Source organism: Trachinotus anak, unplaced genomic scaffold (genome assembly GCF_046630095.1).
Source record: "Trachinotus anak isolate AG129_WGS33_773 ecotype Australia unplaced genomic scaffold, CSIRO_AGI_Tana_v1 ptg000002l, whole genome shotgun sequence".
Classification (NCBI taxonomy): domain Eukaryota; kingdom Metazoa; phylum Chordata; class Actinopteri; order Carangiformes; family Carangidae; genus Trachinotus; species Trachinotus anak.
This window is the reverse complement of record NW_027273853.1, coordinates 21,206,996-21,232,934: the sequence shown is the minus strand read 5'-3', so window position 1 is coordinate 21,232,934 and position 25,939 is coordinate 21,206,996. Positions and strand designations below refer to the sequence as shown.

Sequence of the window (25,939 nt, the reverse complement as noted above, 5' to 3'; positions counted from 1 at the left end):
AGCCACAGTAAAATGCCACAGGTAGTCATTAAAAAGTGTCTAGATAAGCTTAGGATGGCGGCATAAAAGTGTCGAAAGGCCAGAAACTGTGTTTGCTGCCAGCAAAGTTATCGTGCCTCAGCAAAGCGGCCCGGACCGAAACCTAGTTAAGGTATGGAGCCTAACAGCGGGAAGAGGTAACACATGGATATGCATTCACAGATTCAAATTCAAGCACCAATTCAAAGAGAGAAATCAAAATGCCTCTTAGTTTGCCTTCTTTCACTTTTATTTGTCTTAACAACTTAAATATTTCATACACAGGTGGAATACATGTTCAGTTTCTGTGACTCTGTGTAACAATACACTTTAGTCTTTGCAAAAAACCATTTAAAACAATTCACATTTTCAGCAGGTTGTGGCCCACTTTCAAAAGCATCTAAGCACTAAGATGTCTGAGTCTTCACTGACAGCAGCTGTACTTTGTTTTAGCAGGAAAGGTTTTCACTGTCTATTTTTGTTCATATATTGTACATATTGATGTAGGCAAGTGTTGTCCTTTCATAGTGCAGAGGTGCTTTTGGGATGCCAGGCTTTGTTACAGCAGATATCTTTTCACTCAGTGAACAAAAATACTTCTTTATCTATTTGCAATCCTGACAAGCATAAATGTCATTTGAACACACATCTGTTTATTTCCAGTGCAAATGATTAAAATGGAAAACAGAATAAATTAAGAACACAACAGCAACTGAATGTGTGTATTTATCACTCCTTGAAAAAATCATTAACACTCATATTATCATGAGGAACAAGAATAAATGCTATCTCTAAAATGTACTGTATACTCTCAAATATCATACAACTGTAACTTTTAGTGCAATTTCACTTGTTATACACCACAGCTTGCTTTTTCTCCCTTCTCCCTAAAGCATGCACACAGAAGGAGGGTCTGCCACAACAATGTTAATCTGCAAGGGGCAGTTTGCATTAGCTTTTTAAGTGACAAATTGAATATAATGTTAAGTCTACATATTATGAACACATTCTTTCATTTTTTCAAGCTACTCATTCATAGTTTAGTGGAATATTCTTTATCTCCTAATGCATACATGAAAAAATCATGATCTAATTATGTCTAAGGAATTTATTTTCTAGAATCACACTGTGTTTAATCTAGATGAAAACTTACAACACTATTAATTTAGCAACTATTAATAATGAGAGGGTTATAGTAGTCGTAGTCATAGCAGTAGAAGTTCACAACAGATTCAAAAGTATATCATTGAGAAAATGCAATGCTTTGCCCTTTTCCAAAAGCTAATGCAAATCACTACCTGAAATTTCAGCCCTGCCAGCAGCAGCTTGTAGCCCTGAAGATGGAGTTGCTGCTCAGCTGGTCAGTCAGGTGTTTCAAATGCTTTTGGTCTAAATCAGTGTAAAGAGAGAGCTGAGGGGACAAAATGCATTCATCAGGCATTTCTAATAGTGGATCCATTCCTTATAGTTTTGCATTAAGGGGTGATGGCGTAGCTACAGAGCTACGTAAATAGCTGCAGCAGCCTGGTCATAGACTCACCATGGGCTACATTGCAGGTGAGATGTGCCTCCCCAGAAATTGAATTACAATTTGAGGCTATAGTTAGACTCAGGGTGAAGAAGCTAGCAGGGCCTTTAGATTCACAGGTTAACATTATCCTTCTGCAGTGCATCTTACTACACTGTGTTCCAGTCCACCACTCACAGTTGTCGTTTCCTACATTCCTATGGTCATCCATGTATTGCAATTTTGTAAGTTCTCACAGTTCTGTACAGTATTGCACAATTCAACTCATCTCCAGGAGGTTTCCCGGAAGTATATTTAGCACTAAGTTAATATTTTAACTGTTGCCTGCAACCAGTGCTGGGGACTATTTTATATCGAATGGCATAATCAGTTAGAATTGTTATTGATTTTTAGTAATTAATACGCATTTTGTCAAGCAGGTATACATGGTTTTATAACAGATTAAATTTTCAAGTAACCACCCCACCAATGAAACATAGTTGACTTTTTAAAGACTGATTCCCGGACAGTTGAGTTTTTGTTTTTGTTTTTTTTTTTCTACAGAGTATGAAAACCAGCATCCCACTGTCTTGACTGTTTATCAGAGTTTCTATGTTCCACGCACACTCATGAAAGTTCTCATGTCTTGACTCAAAATGTGGTCTGTGTTTCCAGATGACAACAGTAGTAACATTCAGAAACCTCATGATAAAAGACTAAATTTTGCCTTCAAGCTTTAGAAAACCCTGCCACTGAGGCCGGTATCTCTTTTGGACACGCATGTGTAGAGCAACATTGAGTGTTGTTCATCTACAAACAGAAAATGATTGACCTTTTGTCATAACTATATGTAACTAGTGATACGGATTGTGCAAAAATGCAGTGGTGTTCATGCTTTTGTCAAATGAGAAGTCTTTTTAATATCTACTTGAAACCTCACATTTAAATGGACAGAAGGGGAGCAACTCTAAGTCTCTGGCTACATGTCAAGCCTGTGCAAAGATACATTAGATAAATCTTCAGGTATGTACAACCTCCAACCATGATATGCTTCAAAAAAAAAGGTTTCTCACTGGAACCTTTCATATCACGAAGGTGACCGTACCTCTCATCTGTCTCAACACATATATCATGATGCAAATGCATTAATTATGTGAGGAGCCTTACACAGACTGAAAAAAATCACATAACTTGTAATATATTCTACTGTGCCCTCCCAGTGACTTTTTTCCCCTGAATACAAATACAGTATTTTTGTAATAAGCATAAAATAATAAAAATATTCATGTGTATACATCTGTAATAGAATCTTTATAGGAAGAAAAAAAATCACCTCCACAAGCAGGAACTCCCTCTCACACAAAGACTAAAGTGCTGGAGCCACGAATGCACTGTCTGCATCCAGCTGGCTTAATACTGGAGTCTAGATATAATAATGTCATAACACACGTTTTTTGTTTTTTTTTTTTGGTTACTTAGACCTGCATCTTTCCAATGTAGGCAGTGGTCGTACCCACAGAGCCAATAGCTGATACAGCCAATGGCAGTCAGCTAACCAGGAAATGTGAGCTCTGATCAGTTCATTAAAAAAATCCACATTATCTCTACATGACTCTACATCTCTACATTTTGTAGATATGTGGATGTGTAAATAATGGAAATAAAGCCATGTGTAGGAAAGAGCCTGGCAGGGCCGTGGGATCAAACTCATGCAGAGTGGAATAATGAGGGTAACAGCAGCTTCTGTGGCCTGAGGAGAGAAACAAGGTAGCAGCGTCAGGAAACAACAACAACAACAATAATAATAATAATAATCTGTAACTCTAGGTTTAAAATACACCAGCAAAACTATATTTCCCTCAGTAAGGATCAGTGTGGATACAGTTTTCCTCTCTCTCCAGGCAAACATAACAGTACACTCATCCAAGACCACAGATGGAGTTAAGAACCTTTTCATTTTAAGGATAGTTCCACATTTGTTCATGTCTTCAGATAATTATATGCCATATGTAGAGTTACTGGCAACTGTAATCATCATTCCTCTCCATGCTGATCCCTTCCTGACATGACTAGACTGCAAAAAATGAAGTCTTTAGTGCTCACATGCGACTAACAGGAGGTAACACTGTGCTGCAGCTCAGCGAGGAACAGAACAGACAGCCGTACATGATTACTTAATGGCCAGTATGGATATAAAGAATAATCATATATAAGTATTGATCTAAGTCAAACTTGAACTTTAATGCTCTAACTACAGTATTTTAATACATAAATGGCAGGGCTGCCACATGTCTACAATACAACTGCTTAAAATGCACCTGCATAATGTTTGCTTGTTACCATGGCAATGTGATTATCTTGAAAAGCAGCTTCATGAAGGCAGTTGGACTAATCTCTGGTGTCTTGGAAATAAATTAGTTGCTTGTATATATGATGTCCAAGATATTATTCTCTTGTATTTTTGTTTTGACAATAGTCTATATTTTTAATATTGTCAGCAAATCCCATGAAAAGATTAAAACCAAGAATAACCTGACCTTACTAACTAGTACTGCCTGTGTAGCCAAAGCCTAATATTGTGGATTCCTGTGTGACACAGATTAAAAACACATGAATGAGCCATACTGTTGAAGTGGGTGACATTTTCCTTCATTATCATGAACATGGGCATTTGATTTTGATTCACTTCAATACACTGTCATGCTGCCATGAATACTCATCAGTGCATTAATCAACATCCATTTGTCAAAAGCTGCAGTGACCCGCTGTTTAAGGAAATTATTATCCTTTAGTCAAATAAAAGTATACATTCACAACGCAGTTTTAAAGATTTCTATTTTCAGAAGGAAACAATGGTCTTGGTCCACAATGGCAGAAAAAAACATTCTGGGTTTTGGTGTTTTCATGGGATTTGCTGAAATTAACAAAAATATATAATATTACCAGCCTAATCCTTTGATGACTTTAGGATTAGTATGTCCTCCAGCTGTGAAAATACAGACCGCTTCACCAGCAGATTCAGTCACAGGATTGTTACCTTCCACTTCAGAAAGGACAGTCCACAGGTCTGATCAGTCACTGTTCCTCGCAGCCAGCAGCTGGGAAAGCCTCCGCTTCCTGGTTCTGGAACATGTACTATAAAGGAGAGCATGTGCACACACACACACACAAACATTTAGTACTCCACTCTCAATTTTATAACAAATAATAAAAGCTTACTGTCTATACTATGTGTAAACACAACAAATGCATGAGCAAAAGTACTTTACAACACTGTGACAATGCACATTCATCAGTAATTTTCAGCTTCATGTTGTCCTGTGAGCAATGATTTCAAAGGTTTCTCTGACATCTGGATTTAGCTACAAACCCCTAAAAACCTCCTGATCAATCATATTGAATTGAACGTCAATCAGAAAGAAGATGAGGTGAGTTGAATAAAGAGGAAGTGACAATATTATTGTAAAAACACCAAACATATGACTTTTAGATGAGGGAAGAGATAAGACACTGAAAAAACAAACAAATGTAAAAGCAACACTGACAGCTAAATTAAATAAAAGACTTTTTGGTTAGCAAATATGTTTCAGTGTCAATAAACTTTAAACTTAGCTTTGCAGTTTTGTTTCCAACTCCTTAATGTAGGTACCTGATGTAAAATCTATTAACCAATATTTTCATCATGTGTTCACTTAGCAGTCATCACTACAGAGAAATGTGCCAAATGTTTATTGATTTCCATCCCATAGAGCAGATACTTGGCAGCATGACCCAGTCTGACATTGTATCTGCTTACTCCAGTGGATGGCCCTATTGACTTGATAACAGAGTAGGACAAAGTACATAACTCCATTACTTGAGTCAAAGTATAGATACTCCTGGTCAAATATTACTGCAACACAAGTGAAAGCTGTTCAGTCTTTTTTTTTTTTTCATGCATTGTTCCATCGTGCAGTTACACAACCTTATAACTCTGAATTTTGACATTAAGAAGGCTCCACAGAACCTTTACCTGCTGCCATACATCTAGCACACCCCATCAAAGCAAGCTGTATTCACTTATGTCTATAACATCAGCTGAAATCATCAGCAAACAACATGCTAGCCGGGGATGGCAGCTGATAGCTGATAGCTGGCAGCTAATGTATATAACAGGATCACCTGGTTTAGCGTCGATGCACTGGCTTTACGCTTCAGAGTTGACTTTAAAATTTTATTATTGACTTTTGGACTGGCCCCAGAATATATCATAGACCTCTTAATATTTTATGAGCCCAAACTTGACTAAAGTGATCTTACTCCTTGTTGTTCCTAGGTCCAATTTTGTGGCTAAAATAACAGGGGATGCAAATCTTGACAGCTACAAAATCAGTTCTACTGAATAATGCATCCACCTCTAACGTTTCTCTCCTGACAGTACATATTCAACAGTGTGGGTTTCATACATTGAATATAAGGAATGCATTACCCAGCAGCTACTATTAGTTTTACCAAATAATGCATCCAGCCTTTACAGTCACCAAGAACTCTTCAAATGAAAGTGAGATTGGAATGAAATGGTGTTATTACTTTGACTTGAGTGAATTTTACCTCTGACAGTAAATGTTCTGCATCTAACAACCTAATTTTAGAACAACACTTTAGTATTAACTCTCTGAAATGTTATTCTATAAAAAAAATCACACTTAATAATATATATATCTATAGCCACATTAAAACTAATTTCTACTTTCATTTATCCACCACATCCTCTCGCATTAAAGTGCCTTCCCGTAAGCTACATTCATCTGTCAACAGTTCTGTGTATATCTGCTCCATAGAGCCTGTCTCTGAAGGAAGTGTAGCCTGACAAGGAAGGTAAGGTTGTAGAGCAACAGCAGCAGTAATGAAGCAGCTAAGGATGGAAAGAGAGAGAGAGATAGAGAAGGCACCAGCAGGGAATACAAAGAGATATGAATGTACGGGAGGAATATCACAATTTGTCTGCTGGGCCCAGACTGCAGTCAGAGAGAACAGAGGATAGTGATAGAGACAGACCTAACGCAGCGATGCCTAAATAATATTCAGTGTATGAGGTCAAGAATAGAGATTTTCCCTCATGAGCAAAAAGTGAGAGGCTTGGTTACAAAATATCTTCGGGTAAATGGCAGAGCGTATGATAAATCACCAGAATATGAGGCCACCAAGGCACACACTCAGACTGTAACTTGAAGTGGAAAAACCTGAAACACTCTCTAATTAGTGGGAGTAGTATTGACTGTCAGCTGCACCAACAAATTCAAACTCGGATAGAGGAGAAATGAGCTCTCTTTTGAACGAGATAGTACACCGAGCATCAAGAAATCTGCCTTTTAGAAAGATGACTACAGCTCTGGATTATGGATGATAATGACTTTTTCTAGCTACACAAGAGCTGTTGCCATGTTATGATCCACTTCTACTGAAGCACTTACAAAAACATGAGGCATAAAAAGGACTTTGTTATTATCTCAGCCCAGCTGTTAGGATCAAGACTTCCCAATGATATGATCAAGATGGCTCTGCAGAGGACATGGTTATGATATTCAACAGAAAATCCTCTAGAACTATCTGATAAATCATCGGGGTTCATATGTTGTATTTAGGAGTAATGAACCGCTTGCTTTGTCTTTTTAACTTGATTCAATCAGGTGGACCCGTCCAGCGGATCATTTGACCTCTGATCAACTGGGAAAGGGCTACATTTATTAACTAACTATTAAAATGATGAATTATTGCCAAAATAATTAATCACTGACTTCCCATAATTTACTAATAGGTGAGTACCTGGCTGATGGTCTATAAGTGAAATAGCTCTTCTAACACTGCAAAACCGATGTTATCTACCCTTATTATAACACTTATTGACATTTATATTATAACTGCAGACTTCATGGCAAATTAGCAAGTAAGAAACTTGCAAATGTTCATTAATGATTTAACTATTAATGATTTACCAGCACGAGAGATTTGTCAATCTTAAAGTTGCTCTAATGAATAGCTATTAACTAATTAATAAAAACGTTATAAGTAATTCATTGCCATCATTAAAGTTATTAGTTACACCTCGTACACCTTTTAAAAAGGACTCCTAATAAATAAATGGCACCAGAAAATGTTTTAGGTGTTGACTTAGCCTGTGGCCTTTCCTTAAAGCAACAGTTTGACATTTTGGGGAAGGCATTGCATGAATAGTAGAAGCAGGGGGTGGCAGCTAATCAAAATTTAGCCGTATTAGCACCTTTAAAGCTCACTAAATAACAAGTTAAATATCATTTGTTTAAAAACAGATAAGTAAATATAACAGGTTGTGATTTTAACTTTAGGCCTTTCTCAGTCTTGTACTTGCATTTTTGTGGACTTGTAAAAAGGTCATCAGTCACAATCCAAGTACTGTTCCAATTTGAAGTCTATATCCAGCAGTCTGAATGACTGGAAGGGTTTTGCTGTGGACACTTTACAAACTGAATCCCAGCATGTCTCCTTGGCTGCCCCAGGATGGATGCTGGTGGGGGGACAATTTGAGCCAGACTCAATCCTGTTATAATTTTCATCCTACATCTGTTTTTGTATCGTAAAATTTTGATATTTTTTCAGGTGAGAAAAACATGACCATTTAATATTCAAATATGTGGCCCATTAAATGTAACAATACCTATTCGGAACACTTTCAGAGATGTGAGGACCCACCAGGCAGGTGAGACCGACCTATATATTTTCAATAATTTCACTGCTTTATTTTGCTCTAATTACTCAAACAGCTGATCTGCAGTGAAAAACACAGGCGTAAGTACACTTATGTCTTCAACAGTTAAGACAGATTCTTTCACTTTAAGAGCTACTTAAAGTCTCTCAGTGCAATTGTCCTTCTCACTATTTGGATTAACATATTGCAGTGCATTGTTGACAGAAATATTCTTCATTCAGCAAATATTTTTCTTTATTTACTTTTTTTTTTTTTTTTGGAAGCTGCCAACACTGGTGCATTTCAACATGAGTTTCTCTGTGGAACCACTTCTGTGACAATAGTGACACATGTTGCATCCAATTTCCACAACACATGAGCCAGCACAGGACGAGAAAGCATTTCCATGATGAGAGGGCCAAAGATGAGACAATTCAAGAGACAGCTAACGGATCAGGGTCAACGATGAGAAAGAATTACATGACATATCAGGCAAACAAACATTCACTGATTGAACCAGTCACAGAACCAATTTCCATCCTATCTTCTCTCCACTTCAGCTGTTAAAGGCAATCTAGCAGATGGCAACAAATTTTTTGAGTGGTAGTGTACACTATTATAGGCTGTTTTCACAAAGCACATAGAAAAGTATTTAAGCTCTACAATATGTCAAGACAGACTGAACAGCCTCACTGTCCTGTCAATTCAGTGCAAGGCGGCCAGAAAATCAGACTTCAGCGACATTATTGATTGACTTGGCCAGCATGGAGTTTTAGCAGTGGGCTCTCTGACATTTGAGGCTGTGAGAGGGGAGGTGGGGTGTAGAATTTTTTAGCAATGGCGCAGTTTGTTTTGTTCCAGATCCTAAGTGTGTTTGTGACATTGGACAGTTTGATCTTCTTCCTCAGCTGCACAACTGACTCTTTTTTTCAGCTGCGTGTTGGAACACTATTCTCGTTTGGCAGAAACCCCCCACCCGGTGGAGCTTTTCCACACTGCACTGATGTGAGTGCTGTTTACATAGTCATCTACAGTGTGTCTGTGCAATCAGTGGGTCTTAATTGTTTGCTTTAAGCTGCATTCAGACTGCCAGTAATATTTCATCAAAAAACCAAGTTCAGCTTCTGCTGCAAAAAAATGCAACAGCATTTGACGCAATCAAATACATGCAGGCACACATTCCTGGTAGATTACCATTATTTATCCATTTACCTCACAGCTGAGGAAACCTGGAATAAAATGGGGATAAAATGATTGCATCTGACAATCCTTGAGACATATTGATATGTCACGCAGACTGGGCCTGCAGCAAAAAATGCACACCAACACAGAACCATACATTTTTCAAGCACAGTTCTTTTGAGGCTAAAGGACCCCCAAAAGGCAAGGATCTACCAGTCACAGTGCAATGCATTATCACCTGATTCTGCAGTTCTCCGCAGCTCTATAAAATGTGTCAGCATCTTTTAGCTAATTCTTTTGGTTGTATGTTGACAACTCCAATGTACAGTTTTTCCTTAAGGAGTTTGTGGAAACAAAAAACAAAACTAAGAGTGAGTGAATATTTGACTTTTGAAATTCGACAGGTGGCTGTAAACACGACTACAAAATAATGCTAATGTTGTTAATAACTGCTTGACGTTTGCAGCACGTTGATCATATCAACCTTATAACTTGATGATATGTCAGTGCTGTGTTGCAGTGCCCCAGGTGGCCAAAAAATCAGTTTATGCAGACAATAAATTTCTTATTAAAAACTCCTCAATAAGACTTTTTGTGGTGGTGTAAAAAAAATCTGCCTACCTCCACCTTTGGTCGCGAACATAAAAATTCACTTCACTAACAAATGGGGATTGCTGGCGTAGTCTTAAAAAGAAACTCCATGGGGATGTGTACACATATACATGTTGGGTTGCCATCATGTAGCATGATTAAAGGTGCAGGTGGTTACTCATCCTTGATGCTCTGTTCACTTGTTATCTACAGTATATAGCTGTCACACTGTGTGACTTACTGATTTGAGGTTGGACTCCATCTCTGTGAAGTTCCATTCAGTCAGAGGTAGGCTTAAACTGAAGGGCTACAGAGACACAGGAGAGAGAAAGAGAATGAATTCATTTATCGTTAAATAATAGCTCAGTTAATTGACTGCTGTGTCTGAAAAATGTCAGATACAACTACCAGTTTGAAATGTTAAATATCAGTCATAGAGTCTATTTGCAATAGAAAAAGCTGCCTGTCAGTATATTTCTGTTTGTATGTCTCTGTACAGTGCAGATCTACTGACATCCATAACAGTGCTGGTCCCAGCTTCCACAGCACTCTGCTGATGGCTCCTGAGCAGCAGCTGCTGCAGCTCCTCCAGGCTCATATCCACATTCTCCACTGTATCTGAAACCTCCACTCTGCACACACACAAAGACACACAGGGTCACTACTTACTTCAATGTGCAGTTTTAAGTCTATTCAAGCATCTAAATATACATGGCCTTTTCTTTTTAAAGTTATTTTTAATTCCTTTATTTGTTAGGGAAAGTAAAGAGAGACAAGACATGCAGGAGAGTGGGGTAGAGATATGCAGTAATGGGTCCAGCCAGCTGGGAGTTAAACCAGGGACCCGCTGCACATTATACCCATATGGCCCTCAGCACTCAGCCATCCGGACCCCCCAACATGGCATTTGCTATGTGTGCATTCACCTGTGATCTCATCTGAGCACCTACCTGTCCAGGGCGGGTCTCTTAGTCCTCCTCTCCACCACAGAGGCTGCAGAGCCCCTCCCCTCCAGAACAGACTGGACCATTGCAACAGGGAGGACAGGAGGTTCAGAGGTGCACACTTCACAGGAGGAGGTCAAGGCTACGGCCTCTCCTGCCCCTACACTGCCTCCTTTTCCTCCTCCTCTCACTCCTGGACTCACAGGTTCTTCTTTGATAAGCATCATGCACTTCTCCCTATTAGAAGAGTCAAATACTGTGAGTCTAAAGTAGCAATGGTGGGCCAAGAAAACATTGAAATAGAGTCTGTTTTTTCACAATGCCACAATAAATGATGTACATACACAACTCCATACTGCAAACTGCCTCTAACAAAAGTTTTATTATTATACGTTATCCATGACCTCTTTCAAAATATTCTACAAAAAAGTTGCTGCAGTAGATGTGAATCTGATGGCAGAGGTAGGCTTTTATATTGGAGAATACTAATAGTGCATTTCCATCACTCACCTGGTCTCATCAGGCTGCATCTGGAGGGCCATGCTGGCCTGAGATATGTCAGTAACATCTGATATGATTGGTCCTCCTGTCAGCCCGCTGGTAGAGCAAGAAGCAGTGTCACTGGATGGCTGAGGACGAGGAGGAGAGGACTGAGGTAACTTTTCTCTTCTTGGTTCCACTGTGTTGCTCATTTAAAAATGAATGAAGCTGCTGGTAATGTGACATCAGAGATTTACAGAGGCTCTATATTCCACATGTATACTGTATGTGGTAAAAACTGAGTTACTGCAAAACCAAAACCTGAGTTTTATCATTTGAAAATGTTATGCCATAAAAATGTGTAATTTTCTGGAAAACAGAATTTGCAGCATTTGGTGGCAAATTAGCTAAAGCCCAAAGCCAAACCAAAACTTGTTCTGTCTGTACAGGTATTTTACTCTGGTTGTAGCGCTACCCAGTAACTCTGTCTTGCTAATATCTTTGCTATAAAACTCATTACTGCACTTAGAGCACTGTCACAGAGAAATAGACGGCTAAACAGTTAAAGTAAGGGAGGTAAACTAAAGCTAGCTTGGGAGACAGCCACCGGGAAGCCCTTAACTAAAGTTCTCTCTGTAAGTGAAAAATCAATTTTGATAAAGCAACATTTTAGTAATTCAGATTGATATCGCACACATATAAATGAGACAACAGTTACAGTCATGAAGAAGAAGAAGAAAAAAACAGCTGTAGATTCATTGTATTCATTTCAATATATATTTTAAGTGTAGACAAATGCAAAATAATGATAACAATTAATCCCTGTGAAACTATGATTAATAAAGAATTAAGTTAATTTACTTTAACAAAATAGTTCAAATGGATGAAGGAAAGCTGGAATAACACCCTTTGACCTGTAGGTGGTGAATTTTTTTGGAGCTTATGCAAAGGGAGAGCGCATACCTGGTATTATTTATAGTCTATGACCGTGACCTTTTGAGGTAAAATAGTCAGCATTAAAATGAAGGCATTACAAGGTTTCTATCTGCTCAGTAGTATGAGGTTACCAAACCTGTAGTTATCCCTCTTTGCCTTTGTAGGAGAGACTTCGTGTGACATTTCTTCCCAAACCATGTACAAAAACAGTCAATTTACATCAGTCCGAGGCTTTCGCTTGTATAGTGTGCGCACAGTCACACACAGCACATCTGTAGCTGTGAAGCTGTCACTGCGCGCTGCTTCCCTCTAGTGTTAATATACCATAACAGCTACAGAGACTGGTGGCTGCAGGGCCTTCACAGAGATTTATGTCCTTTATATAAATTCACTGTATCCAGTATATTCACTATGATGTTGTGGATATCATGTGTCAAGTACACTTTCTTGAGATGCTGAAGAATGCTATTTATTCTGTATTAGGAATGTTTGTATGTGTTAAATCAAGTGGGTTCAAAGATAAAATCCCAACATGGCCGAGCACTTACAAGCACCAGGCAGTGACTACAAAGCTGATGTTGACTGCCTTTGGCTGCCAGCACCATTTGTGCTCAGTGTGGAAGGTCAGCAGCACAGTGGTTTACTAATTATAGTTCACAGCAAAATGTGTCATTGAGAAAGGCAGCAGAGTATTAATTACTATACAGGAGCTTAATGTTTTACTACTCTAGTAAAAACCAAAATTAAGATATTCTTACTAATTTAATTCATGCTCACTGTAGGTGTTAAGAAGCAGCATTAGATTTGTCACTGGTAAATTAACACATTAGGTGTATAATTTGTGAATTTTCTCACCGACTGAATGTAGAAGGGCTCATGCATGGGCTCCATTTGGTGACTATGGCTGAACTTAGAAGCAGGAGGGCTGGGAGAGCCATCATCCAACATCAGGGGCCTGCAGCGAAATTACGTTTTCAATCAGTCACACATCTTGGGTCATAACAATTATAAAGACAGCGGAACATCATCATCAGAGTACTGACTAATTAATGAATAATAATGATTACGGATGTAAGGTTTATTGCGTAGACATCTGTTCAGTTTATTTTTGGTGTTTTTTAAGGTGCTGAATGGCACAAATGTTAGATTTCTATGTTTACTCTATAATGACACTAAAAGTGTGTCTCCGGTTTATATCACTACGTTACCACTCTGCTGTATATCTCTGCTGTTAAGCCACCACAGCAACCACAGGATAAATCCTTTGGACTCTTTGGAATCTCCTAACTTTTCAGCTAATGTCAGGTCAAAGTTTTAATTTGTCCAGCACTTTGGTTCATGACCAAATACTTGCTGCTAATTAGCAAGCATTAGCATGCTAACCCTCTAAATGATGGTAAACATTGTAAATGTTATACCTGCTAAACCTTAACATGGTAACATTGCCATTGTGAACACATTAGCATTAGCCTCGGACATTAGCTTTGTTACATCTACATGGCAGTAGACTCAAAGTGTTTTTCAAGGTTTTTGTAGCACTTTTTGCCTGTTCAGATAGTTAATGGTACAGAAATGACGGACAATGAGGGGGGGGGAGTGAGGGGATGAATGCATCATGAGAGAGTGGGTAGAGATCGTAGAGATGCTAAACACAGATTGTAGACATTCAGTGAGAGAATGAAAGCGAGAAGGCCGTAAATAAATGTCAGTAAAACACAGGGCAAAATGACTTCTGTCCCAGGTAGCACACTGACCCTGATTTCTTTAGCATATTTGTGTTCCAGCGTGCCTCTCCTTTCTCACGTCGGCCTTGTTCACACTCAGCGGCAGAGCTGAACCAGCATTTTACACACACAGGCTGTAGCAGGGTCACGCACTCTGCTCTGCCTTCACTGTGTGTGAATGTGTGTGTGTTTGTGTGTGTGTGTCTGACTGACTGATTCAGCACTTGTCTCCATTCACAGCGCTTGTTGAGTTAGATTGTTCAGTTTGTCAGCTGAGCCAGCCCTTCCCTCTGCCCCTCTGTGGCCCTGTTTGTCTCACTTTTGTTGATTGCTCCACTGTTTGTGTGTGTATGTGTGTGTGTGTGTGTGTGTGTGTGTACGTGCGCGCACATGGGTGCGTGCGTGCCTGTACTCACAGCTTTCTCTTTAGGCCCACAGTGCTGGGTGTGTTGGACTGCATCTGGCTGAACAGAAACTGAATCAACTGGCGGAGAGAGAAAATGCACAGCATGAATCAGCATCTTCACTTGGTCTCACACACACACACACACACACACACACAATGTCTTATTATATTCTAGTTAAAACATAAAAGCAGGAACAGGAAAATGAATTACATGATCCACCCTTTTTCATCTAATCAAAACATGTTAGACATCTTGTGATATGAGAGCCTAACAGACATTGAACCGTTTTGGAGTCTACCATATACTGCAGTTGTAATAAAAAATACATCTGGAACAATGAGGAAAGAAAATTAGATTTTTAACATTTCACATAAGAGTATGAACAATCATAGCAGGATTTATTAGGGTGGACACTTTTGAAATGTTGCAAACAACTGCTAGTAAAAATTTTTGATCCAAGTAGAGCATTTGAATAAATATACTTGTTGTTAATGTTTGAACCAATCAGAACATTGGGTTACATGACGAAACATACCACTAAACAAAGTTTAATCTCTCAGCACATGAGAGCAATACAGATATTTGTGTGTCAGTCTCACAGGGAACCTAATTAGCATCAAGATCCCAGGATGAAAAAAACAGCTTCATCATCTTCTGAGTGGGAAGTGATTTTCTGTTACACACAACTGCAGGTGTCCGGCTGTTGCATTCATTATAGTTGCAGTCGTAGTGGTTGTAATCGTAGCACAAAGATAACACAATAAGTAGTGATGCTACAAAAATATACCTGCGATTCTTTTCATGATATTGAGTAGATGAAAATATGTGCATATGCTCAAACTGCAGTGTAAAACACTTCAGAACAGACAGATCAGATCAGGATGTGGTTCACTTCACCCAGTTCGACTTAGACATGACTTCTTGCTCATGCCATTCAAACACACAAACACACACATACACACACGCACACAGACTGACCTTGTTCATGACTTTCTGTTGCTGTGTGTGGTTCTGTCTCAGTGAGACCACCTCTCTCCACAGCACTTCGTTCTGCCTGCAAACAGGGGGAAGAAGATGACAGAGAGACCACGTTTAATAGGAATCTTGATTTGGTGTAAAAGTTGTTTTCGTTTTCACCTGATTCTGCTTTTCGTTTAAATGTATTCATCACCGTTCACCTATTCACACATTCTGAGCCCCAGAACTTAAATGATTTTCAACTATTACTACTAAAATGAGCCCAAATTGAATGAAACTGTGGGTTTACACATAGTGTAGGGAGTGAGATGAGTTCTTCCGTCTTTCCTTAGTGTGGACCATCTATGAATAGAGGCAATGGCTTTCAGCTCTAAAAGTCTAGTTTCTAGGACATTTTTATTACAGGTGTCACCCACTAACCTGACACTGAGGATCGTGCCTATTCAGCACTTTGTGACCTTCCCTCGCCACTGCTCCATGAAATATAAACCTCATTTACTTGTTCTCTGTGACAGATAGGTTCATAACAAGAGAGCGTGTGATATTACTCCTCTGCCCAGAGTCGGTTGTCACAAACAGTCCGCACCAGCAGAGCTTTATTTTATTTGTCAGCCACTACTACACACCCCCACAGAGGGAACAACCGTGTGAGGAAACACAGCGTGTTTATCGACACTCGCTACTGTGTTCAAAACACCCACTTTCCCCTGGAGAGCTCAACACGGTCCACCCCAAGGTGATGCACATGTGATCTCCAGTTTGTTGAGAGACACACATAAGAGCCTAATAAGTGATTTTGGGTGTCCCACTGTGTGATGGCACCATGGTAGGTGCAAATGACTCTGCTGCTAATTACCCTACCTGCTAATTCCCAAGTAGGCTACTCAAAAGTATTGTCAGAGATATGTGGTGGCTGGAGAGATGTGGCAGGCTGTGATCTTGGGAGAGGGAGGACGGTGTTTTTAGGATTTATTAAGTGCATATTGAGCCCAACCCTCAAAATGTCATGACTTTCAGGAAGTGAGGAGGATTGAGATCTCTTTCTGCACAGCTTTTAAAGCAGCTCATTTCATTCTAATCACTCTTCACGCAGTGTAACTTCACATGTAATATCTTTGTTGTTGGTAAACTGTCTTATCTTTGGCACAACCAGTGTTGGATGTGTTCTTTCTCCAGGTCTGGGTCAAGCAATTGAAAGGCAGAGTTGTGAATGAGCTGCTCAGGGACATATGAGGTCTGGCAGCTCACGCCAGACTGATCAATTTTTCAGGTCAAACCTAGTCATTGTGTATTGCTTATGCTGGTGTCTTACACTGTTGGACTCTGACAAGGCCTGTTCGGTCTGCTTGGCAGAGAGTGATGTTTTTACATTGTGCTTACCACCTTCTGTTTATTCTAAAGAGAGTTGGTTATTTTTAATTCCCCTGGTGTAAGATGGTTTACAGCACATCAGGCTTATTTACTATAATGTTGATCGTCCTTTCTCTTTCTTACTCCTATGTTCACATTACATTACATTTGTAAACACATCTTTTTTTCTTAGTTTCAGCCCTCTATCCAGAATAAAACTACATTTCTCTCCTCCCGAAATGCAGCTTTTCCAAAACAATTGGATTTTGGCAAAACAATGACATAAGCCAGCCCACTGAGGACTGGGGCTGTGGGCAACAGTGCCAGTAAAGTTTAGTCACCTCTGTGATCATTCAATTGTAAATGCCAGTACAGCCAAATACACAGTACAGCTGGCTGTTATCATCATCCTGAATTCATGTTGATTTTCTCAGATGGTTCTGTAATTGTAAAATAAGAATTTTCATCACCTCAGAGTAGCAGCCTGGGAATGACGAGTTGTTCACATGTGAGTTTGTGTTTATGGGCTGTGATAAACTCACTATCAGATCAGATTGTGATCTATTCTTTAGTATTAAATGGTCTCATATTGATTGACTGAGTGTACGCACAAATTTTCCACACACAGCTGAAAGGTTGAGCCTTACAAGCCCCTCATGTTCATGCTCATGTTCATGTTCATAGACCTAAGTATGTAACCATCATTTCTATTATTCATGCTCATGTCATGTATCAACCATGTAAAGAAATTTAAAAGTGCACATCTCAGACTTTCATCTAGTTTAAGTTATGATGATAAAATACAAAAGACAGAGTCTGTGGTGGAATATTTTCTGGGAGCATTGTCCATACCCACAGGTATGGCCGTACATGTGTGTGCATGTCGTTAGTCATTACTGTTCTGTGTGTGTGTGTGTGTGTGTGTGTGTGTGTGTGTGTGTGTGTGTGTGTGTGTGTGTTAGTCAGGTGAGCAGGTGAACATTCTCTCCTCTCATTAGCAAACAATACTGAGCACAAAGCAGCTTCATCACACAATAGACACACAGCAGCTATTTTCAGCAACAATGGCCTCTAGAGAAAAAGTCAGTTCATCCACTGGATAATTTGTTCCAACTTAGCAAGATGAATAATAGACAGGTCAATTGCTGTTCTGAAAATTTCCCCCTAAAACAGGACTAAATAATAGCATGGTTGGGTGCATTTAAACTATAAGGCATCCAAACTGGTTTTGTGTTTGTGAGTTTTAAGGCAGTGCAATTTTCTTTGTTGTTTAATATAATCATGCTTTCAGTTGAAATCACAGGAAAGGCTATGATAATGTAAGAATGAGACCATGTGCTAGTTAATTGCTGTCGAATGTCAAATTGACCTCACCAGAGAATTTTTATGTTCACTTTCATAACTTACATACCATGGCCACATTAAACTGTAAGGGGACCCATGGGATCCCTCTGACACCTACTCACTTTTAGGTCCCCAGCTTTCTGACAGAAAACAGTCCTGCATTACAACTGCAAGGTGTTGCGTTTGTGAGAGTGTGTTTTCTCAGGTACCACTGAGATAATGAAACAGGATCCAGGAAATCCAGCTGGAGTAACAGATCTATCAAGGCTTAACAAACACCAAAACACTGCACAGATTTATAATACTAACAAATAACAATAACAATTTAATTCAACACTAGGATAATAATCCAAAAACTAGGTTTTTAAGACAGGGCCTAAAGATTATGTATGAACATGGGGCCTGTGTCAGTCAATACTATGTACTAGCCTATATAGCCTATAAACTATAAATAAATTTGCCATTAAAAGAATAACATTCAACCAGTTTACACAAATCAAACCTGTGAGCTAGCGTTAACTCTTGCTCCTCCTCCTGTTCAGATGGCTGCAGGGCTATTTACCTGGAACATCTGTGGGTTGAGCGCCATGATAACTCATAACTCTTGTCCCAGTTAAACAATGAATTTGAACCTGCTAATTCTACTTGATTCACATGGACAGTGTAAAATATTTTCAGTAAAGAGAACATGTTACTACAATTGAGCCCTGCTGTACATTAAACCATTGCTGTGGCAGTGTCATTAACACAGAACACTTGTTTCAGCTCTAAATGGGGCCTGGAGGGCCACAGCACACATGTGGCCCTATTTTTGTGGCAGCACAACAACCAGTGCAATCAGTGCTCCGACTGTTTGGTATTTTCCTGACATTAACATTTGCTTTGCCCATCTGTGTGATATTTTGGTGCCCAGTACAGAGTGCATGGTGCACAGATGGGAGGAGAGATGCAAACAGGTGGAAGGGTCATTGAAATGAGGCAGTGCGAAGCGAGTTGGTGGTATTTTGGACTAGTGCTCAGATGTTCAAGGGTTTTTTTTTCCCTCAGTATATACTGAGTGCTGACCTCGAAATGTACTGTACTGAGTGTTGTGCACCTTTCATATTAACATGACATCCAGGTATCAAGTGCTTTTACCAAACTATCTGTGAAGCACCGAGTCTACTGTTTAAATCTTTTATATGAATTGTGATGCAGGGACGATCTATTTCTGTAGGCCAACCTGGAATATGGCATTGCACTGACTCCCTCCAACAAAAAGTCTAATGCATTTTTCCATTGCCCATCAGATTATTGCAGAAAATAAGCTCTGTCACAGATGAAGATTACTTACAGGTTTTGATGAGCAAGATGATCTTCACAAAAAAACACCACTTTTATGATTTTTGAAGCCTTAATACAATTGCCAGAGGTGAAAAGCCATTGTTAGGAACTACGCCACAGTCCTATGACTTAAATGTCACCACTACTAAACTTCCAACTTGTCATTTGGTTTCGCGTGCTTACGTCTTCTTCAGAAGCTCTTAGAAAGTTAGCTATAGTTTGGAAAAATGCAGGTATAAACACAAGGTTGTAAAGACAGACAGGTGAGTAGTTTGGGTTAAAAACCCTAACTCTTACCCTTAACATACGCAAAAGCTTTAAAAAAAAAAACACAAGTGAAGTATTTATGGATGTGTTTTATGTGGTAGAATAAAACGTGAAAATGTCTTGAGCTTATTTCAGGTACCTAACCAAAAAGTGCCAAAATGTTAACTTAAGTCTGGGTTTCAGGACTTAAGTCCTGCAGCACTCTATGGTCTCAGCACCAAGAGCGTACAGCTACAGTAAGTGATGAGGGGAAAACATGCATCAGTCAGTCACCTCCCTCAGTCAACTTTGTCACACAGTACTTTTCATACAACTTAGGGTTGTGATGCTTTCCTGTATATGGCAGGTCTGTAATCTGGTATGTTCTGGTATCTATCTTTTGTCAGCACCAGATTTTGAGTACAGCATATTGATTGGTATCAAGCATGCAAAAATACCAGTAGTAAGATATAACATGTGAAGTTACATTCTTGGCCAGTCAAATTGTTTTATCAACAAGAGCAAACTAAATACTTTGAGCATATGCAAAGTAATGAACAATTTAAATAAAAAAATTCCCAGCTCACAGATTCGTTTTAATTTGGGTTCAATAAATAGCATTTAATTTGTTTGCAGCGTCTGTTATCTGTTATCACAGCTGCTTTATACTGTATGAAAAACTTCTTCGAGTTCTTCTGTAGCCATCTGAATGCAGCAGGACAGATATGCTGATAAATCTGCAGCCTCCAGTTTGAGAGGTGCCACGTCAGATTACGACAGTACAATTATACACTGACTTTCACTGGGTTTAACAGTAAAAATAAGACAGGAGGGTTATAACTAGGCTTCTTCCGTTATGCAGGAGGATGCATCATTGTGACTGCCACAGCTGTTCGATGCGATGAGTCATTGTGACCACTGAATTTATTAATCACAACATCCTCTGATTTATATTCCCCCTCAGTTAGCCCTTTGCACTTTGTGCTGCTGCACAAAAATAGCAGGTATGGCTTGGAGACATCCACACAGCCCATGTCCCGAGGACCTCCAGTTTTGTACTTTAAACTGTGCATAGTGCTTGTTTGGTTAACATAGGACCCACTGTGTCTCTACTCACTGTTTCATGTCCTGCATCTGACACTCCATGTTGTCCTGTTGTGTTCGCAGAAGCTGGACTTCATACAGCAGTTTACTGAGGTCCTCCTGCCGAACTTTGGTCTCCTCACTCTTTACTATGGACACCTGCGGGCACAAAGTACAGCCTCATTTGTTAACTCCCTCTGATGAGCAAATACAACCCCTCCCCCCCCCTTCTGTGTTTGTGAACAGCCAAGCTAGCAGCATGGCTCTAGGTCTGTACTTTGGTCTGAACAACTATTAGGTGGCTTTCTAACACTTACAGAAACCTGCTAACATGTTTCGCAGGTGTTATAATACTACTGTGAGCATGTAAGCATGGTGACATTAGCTTTCAGCTCAAAGCAAAGCTGTAGCTTACAGAGAGTTGAAGTCATGCATCTGTTCCAAAAGTTTCTCCAATAGCTCATTTAACATTTCTTTCGTCTATCTTACTGGAAAATATGAAGCGTGTTGTCCTGGGGCCTGGGGTTTACTGTCTGTATTCTTAGACAAATCTCCATCCACTTTTTAAATTAAAACCTTAGTAATTTTAACAAAATTCAACAACACTTGCCTTAAAAAAAACTACACCTCCCATGGAAATTTACAAGCATGGGTACTTATGTCAGCATAACTTAGTTTTTTCCATATCCATAAAATTCACCAACACCCTCTTGAAAAGTTTTTTTTTTTTTTTTTTTTGTCTTTTAGTTCTAATCTCAAGGTTGGTAGGTTAGTTATTAGAGTGATTACAAATGTCAGCGGGATTTTAAATGAGGTTTTTCTTTCTGTTGGTACACAACTCAAAAAAAATTCTGGTGGTCTAATATGGTTTTAGCCTCTTGTTATTCCAAGGGCAGACGCTGTTGTGTGCAGTACAGATTGTAAACCCCGATGTTTACAAATGTCGTATTTGCAGACTGTAAAAATAAAATAGATTTGAGTCTACAGTCAGTGCTTGTGTATACAACAACTGTGCATCTGAACCTTAGCTTTTAACCTTTAATGGTTTAGATGGGGGTCTCTATCTGATGAAAGTAGATGGCTTTATTGTGGAGAACACACTCGCACAAGCTTTCATCACATTGCACTGCATCCAGTTAAAGACATCCTCCAATACTACAACAGAAAGCCTACATAAACCCTGCATTATATCAAGACACTTTCTGGTCAGTTTGTCTTGAGACACTGTGTGTGTGTGTGTGTGTGTGTGTGTGTGTGTGTGTGTGTGTCCATACCTTTCTCTTGATGTGTTCCAGCATGTGTTCGTGCCCCTGGAGGAAGTACAGATGTTGGAACTCTGTGTCATCTCTCTCAGGCTTCACCAGACCGCTCTGCTCAATGTTCACCACCTTACGGAACCCGTCTAGACACACACACACACATATATACAAGCACACATATACATACACAATAAATACTGGAACTGAGGAGAGGAGAGGAGAGGAGAGGAGAGGAGAGGAGAGGAGAGGAGAGCGTACTCACACATGTTGAGCTGTCGAACGAAGCTTGCCATATTATTGTGTTTAAAGTACTTTGGCAGAACTTCCTTGGCAAAGCGCCCCTGGTCAAACACATGAAAACTAGTCCCAGTCTGAAATAGAAAACATAGTCAGGAGTGTAGAATTAGTTAAAAGCATCTCTGATCATATTTCACACAGTGTAGAGAAGTTTTGATTTCACATTTATAACACATAAAAGCTGGATGTGATCAAATGATCTTTCTTAGATTCTAATGATGGATTTCACATTTATAGTGAACTTCACTTGTCAGCTTTTTTCTTTTTTAGTGGCTTAGTAAATTTAAATCCTGGTCTAAAACAAAGGCAAACTACTGCTCAGTGTGACGGACAACACAACATTTTCTGATGTGTTATAAATACTGGTCCAGATCAGTCTGGATGTCAACTAAACATCTTGGGAACCAACTATTTTTTTTATCTTTACAGCACTTTAAAATGAAGAAGACCAAAGTTTCATGTTGTTTAGAAGCTGAATGTAAAACTTTTATCATAGAGTTGCTGCAGAAAACTGTTGCTGTGTAAAACATGCCTTTAAAATACACTGTAAAGGTGCCAAATTCTTCAAACTAATGAAGGGGGTTGAGAGGAGAGAGAAAAACATTCAAAAGGGTCATAAAACTTTACTCTGAGTTCAAATATTGTATTGATCACCTAACTGCATTATTTGAGCATACTCAACCACTGATTACAAACTGTCTGAGAGCACTTAGGAGCTGCTGGTCGGCACAGTCTGGAAAAACAGAATATTTCTGACCTGCTCACTAACTCACTAGCTTTTCTCAGTGTTGAGTGTGAGTCCATTTGTTCATTTGAATATCATATGGTTTAACCCAAATGTGCTTCTGTAGCGGGGTTGCACCAACTTTATGATCCCTTTTATCTGTCTTTATCTGAAGCAGTGAAAACAAAAATATGAGTAGAAAAACTAAATTTGACAATTCAACTATAATTAATAAGATGAGTTTTAAGCACATGAACAGGGATATGTATTAACCGGGTTACTCTGTATTTTACTTAAACCTTGTATCCCAAATATTATGTTGCCTCATATCCCAGAAATGGGGCTATGAATATTATTAGTGCACATTAATAACTGTGTTACTAATGTTCATGTAAATGTAAAAGGAAATGTTTGACTTTTAAACCCAAAGCAGAATTGGTTTGAGAAAATCTTCCTTAGATTACTCTGTATGAGCAGTTGGAAGGTATTTTCTGCTCATTTTTGTACTTTTCAGACATACAAACCTTAAACCTGATGATTTACTGGCATGAGGTCTGAGATGATAATCACAACATTTTTATCTCATGACTTTTAAAACTGCTGCTGGACAATTTGTTTTGACCAAGACTTTGCAAGTGATAATGTGCTGCATCACTGTTGTCAACATGACCCACCACCTGTTACTGGATGGGGGCTACATATGAAATAATGTAACCTGAATGATGAAATGAAGAGGTAATTTATTTTTACACCACAGTTCAAGGTCTTTTCATCAGCAGCCATATTCAGTCAACCAATGAAACGCTTTCTCTCTGTCACTATGAATGATGAGTCATGCTCTCTCTCCCAGTCTTAGTAAGCAACCACAGTCGCTCTGTTTTTCTCTTAAAAACAGTTCTGTGTTGTAAATACTTAACATATTATTTATAGCTAAAATGAATTAGTAAGTGCCGTTTGGACCATAAGTGTGAAATGAATAAAGTTTGGACAATTTGCAATAAGATGTTGTTTTTACCTTATATGTAGTGATGCTCACTTCTCTACTAATAGTATGACAATGCAACAGCTGATGCTGCACACTCTAGATGTCATGGGATTGGACAGCATCTGTTTTGTGTGTTTGTCTCCTTTCAAAGAACAGAGAGACTGTCCTCTAACAGTTTATTACTGAAGCCTCATCTTTGTGTCACATATGTCAACATCTGGGCCCTGGTTTCTATTATCTCAACAATATTATCAAATATCAATATCATTTGAAAAATGGTGTATTTTTAATTTTGTCAAGTGATCAAATCTGCGTTTTGCAGTATCTGTCGTTACTGTTGACATTGAATTCATCAGTAAGATGTGTGACAGTGAAACTCCTTTTAGCTCAAAGAATTTTACAATGAGCCTTTTATCCTGGGTCAAAGGTCAAAAGTAAAGCACTAACAATAACAGAATGTACGTGCATGCTCATCAGAGTGTTTTTAACACCAAAGAAAGCAGTTTATTTTGGCAGAGGATACACACCAGTTAAATGGATCTCTCTCTCAAACAAAGCCTCACAATATGAAAAACAAAGATGTAGGTTTATGTAGGCCTACACATCCTGGTGGCTTTTCACTTGTTTGTAAAATTGCACTCCAAAACAATTAATGAAACAATAATAGGACCATTTCTAAAATCAGTGAACTCTTCACAAGTACACTTTGTTGTATGCAGGTGTTTAGATAGTCTAAAGTCTAGTTGGGGCCTTTCAGGTGATCTAGTTACTTCTACCACTATTTTGGGCTTCCTCCATCTTCACTTAAGACCGCAAGTGATGTTTTCCCTCAGGGGAGCAAAACCAATTAGGTGTTTTCATTTTAATTCTAGAGGATATATCATACTACAGTCTGTTTACACCTTTATGTAAAGTCAAGCAGGTTGTCTTTTTTAGATCTTTTATCTGAGTATCAATATTTAGCTAGTTTTTTACCTGACAAAAAAACATAAAGTTGACGAGAAACACAGTTACAGTACTATGCACAGTATACACAGTATACTCACAGCGCTCCAGCAGATGAGGTGGTTGGTATCTGGATCCTCCACCAGGGTCCACAGCTTGGTGAGAAAGGCTGGAACATTGCTGGCATAGCTGCCATCTACACCCATGGCACCTGGAGACTCCTGCATACTGACGCCTGTCCACTGCCAAGACCGTTTTCAACAGGAAGCCTAATGTGTGTGTATGTGTGTGTGTGTATGTGTGTGCGTGTGTGTGTGTATGTATGTGCAGCTTCTCAGACTAGTCCATGTTTCAGAAACTCCACTGCTGATGATCTGTTACTGATAATCCCAAGTTTGTCTCAGTCTCTTCGATTCCATCTCAGTCGGTCAAACTGTCTCTGTGCGTCCCTGACAACACGAACTCACCTTGTCTCTGATCTCTTTTTTTTTTTTCTCTGCTGTTCCTCTTCTCTGGATTTGTCTGTTTAATATATCCTCCTGTTATCTATCTTTGTGGCTGCTTTAGTTTCTTTTTCTCTTTTGCTCTCCTCTCTCTGTTCTCCCTGCCACACCAGTCATCCAACTGAATGTCATCACAGAAGGTCCATGTCAGCACACACACACACACACACACACACACACACCATTCAAGCCCAACCCTGCCGCCCCCCCCAACCACCCACCCACCCCTTGCCCCCCGGCCTCCCACTGACAATCAAGAGACTGCCCAGTAAAACAATATAGCATCCACACAAAAGCTTGAATAATACACCACTGTCCAACCATCAAAAGGCTACTGGTTAAATTGAACAGTGCAGAGTTCAGTGTGCTTGTATGTCAGGTACAAAAGACAGGTCTCTTATTATTTCTGA

The 25,939-nt window shown here is 39.2% G+C and overlaps 1 protein-coding gene across 2 annotated transcripts; it reads right to left on the bottom strand.

Moving 5' to 3' along the window:
* Positions 1-244: 244 nt before the first annotated feature.
* Positions 245-25,693, bottom strand: hsf4 (heat shock transcription factor 4). 2 transcript variants are annotated; one of them, XR_011694550.1, is made up of 13 exons: positions 25,128-25,693; positions 22,338-22,446; positions 22,091-22,218; positions 20,851-20,975; positions 15,471-15,546; positions 14,502-14,569; positions 13,217-13,316; positions 11,456-11,574; positions 10,952-11,182; positions 10,516-10,633; positions 10,243-10,308; positions 4,469-4,660; positions 245-3,275 (listed from the first exon to the last, which is right to left on the bottom strand). XR_011694550.1 is itself a non-coding variant. In XM_071505757.1 (13 exons), exons 1-12 carry the CDS (start codon positions 25,251-25,253, stop codon positions 4,601-4,603), a joined length of 1,326 nt encoding a protein of 441 aa, XP_071361858.1. In that variant the 5' UTR covers positions 25,254-25,692; the 3' UTR covers positions 245-3,275; positions 4,563-4,600. The 2 variants fall into 2 exon arrangements, 1 of the variants encoding a protein (XP_071361858.1); XM_071505757.1 differs by having other exon boundaries at positions 4,563-4,660; positions 25,128-25,692.
* Positions 25,694-25,939: the final 246 nt, after the last annotated feature.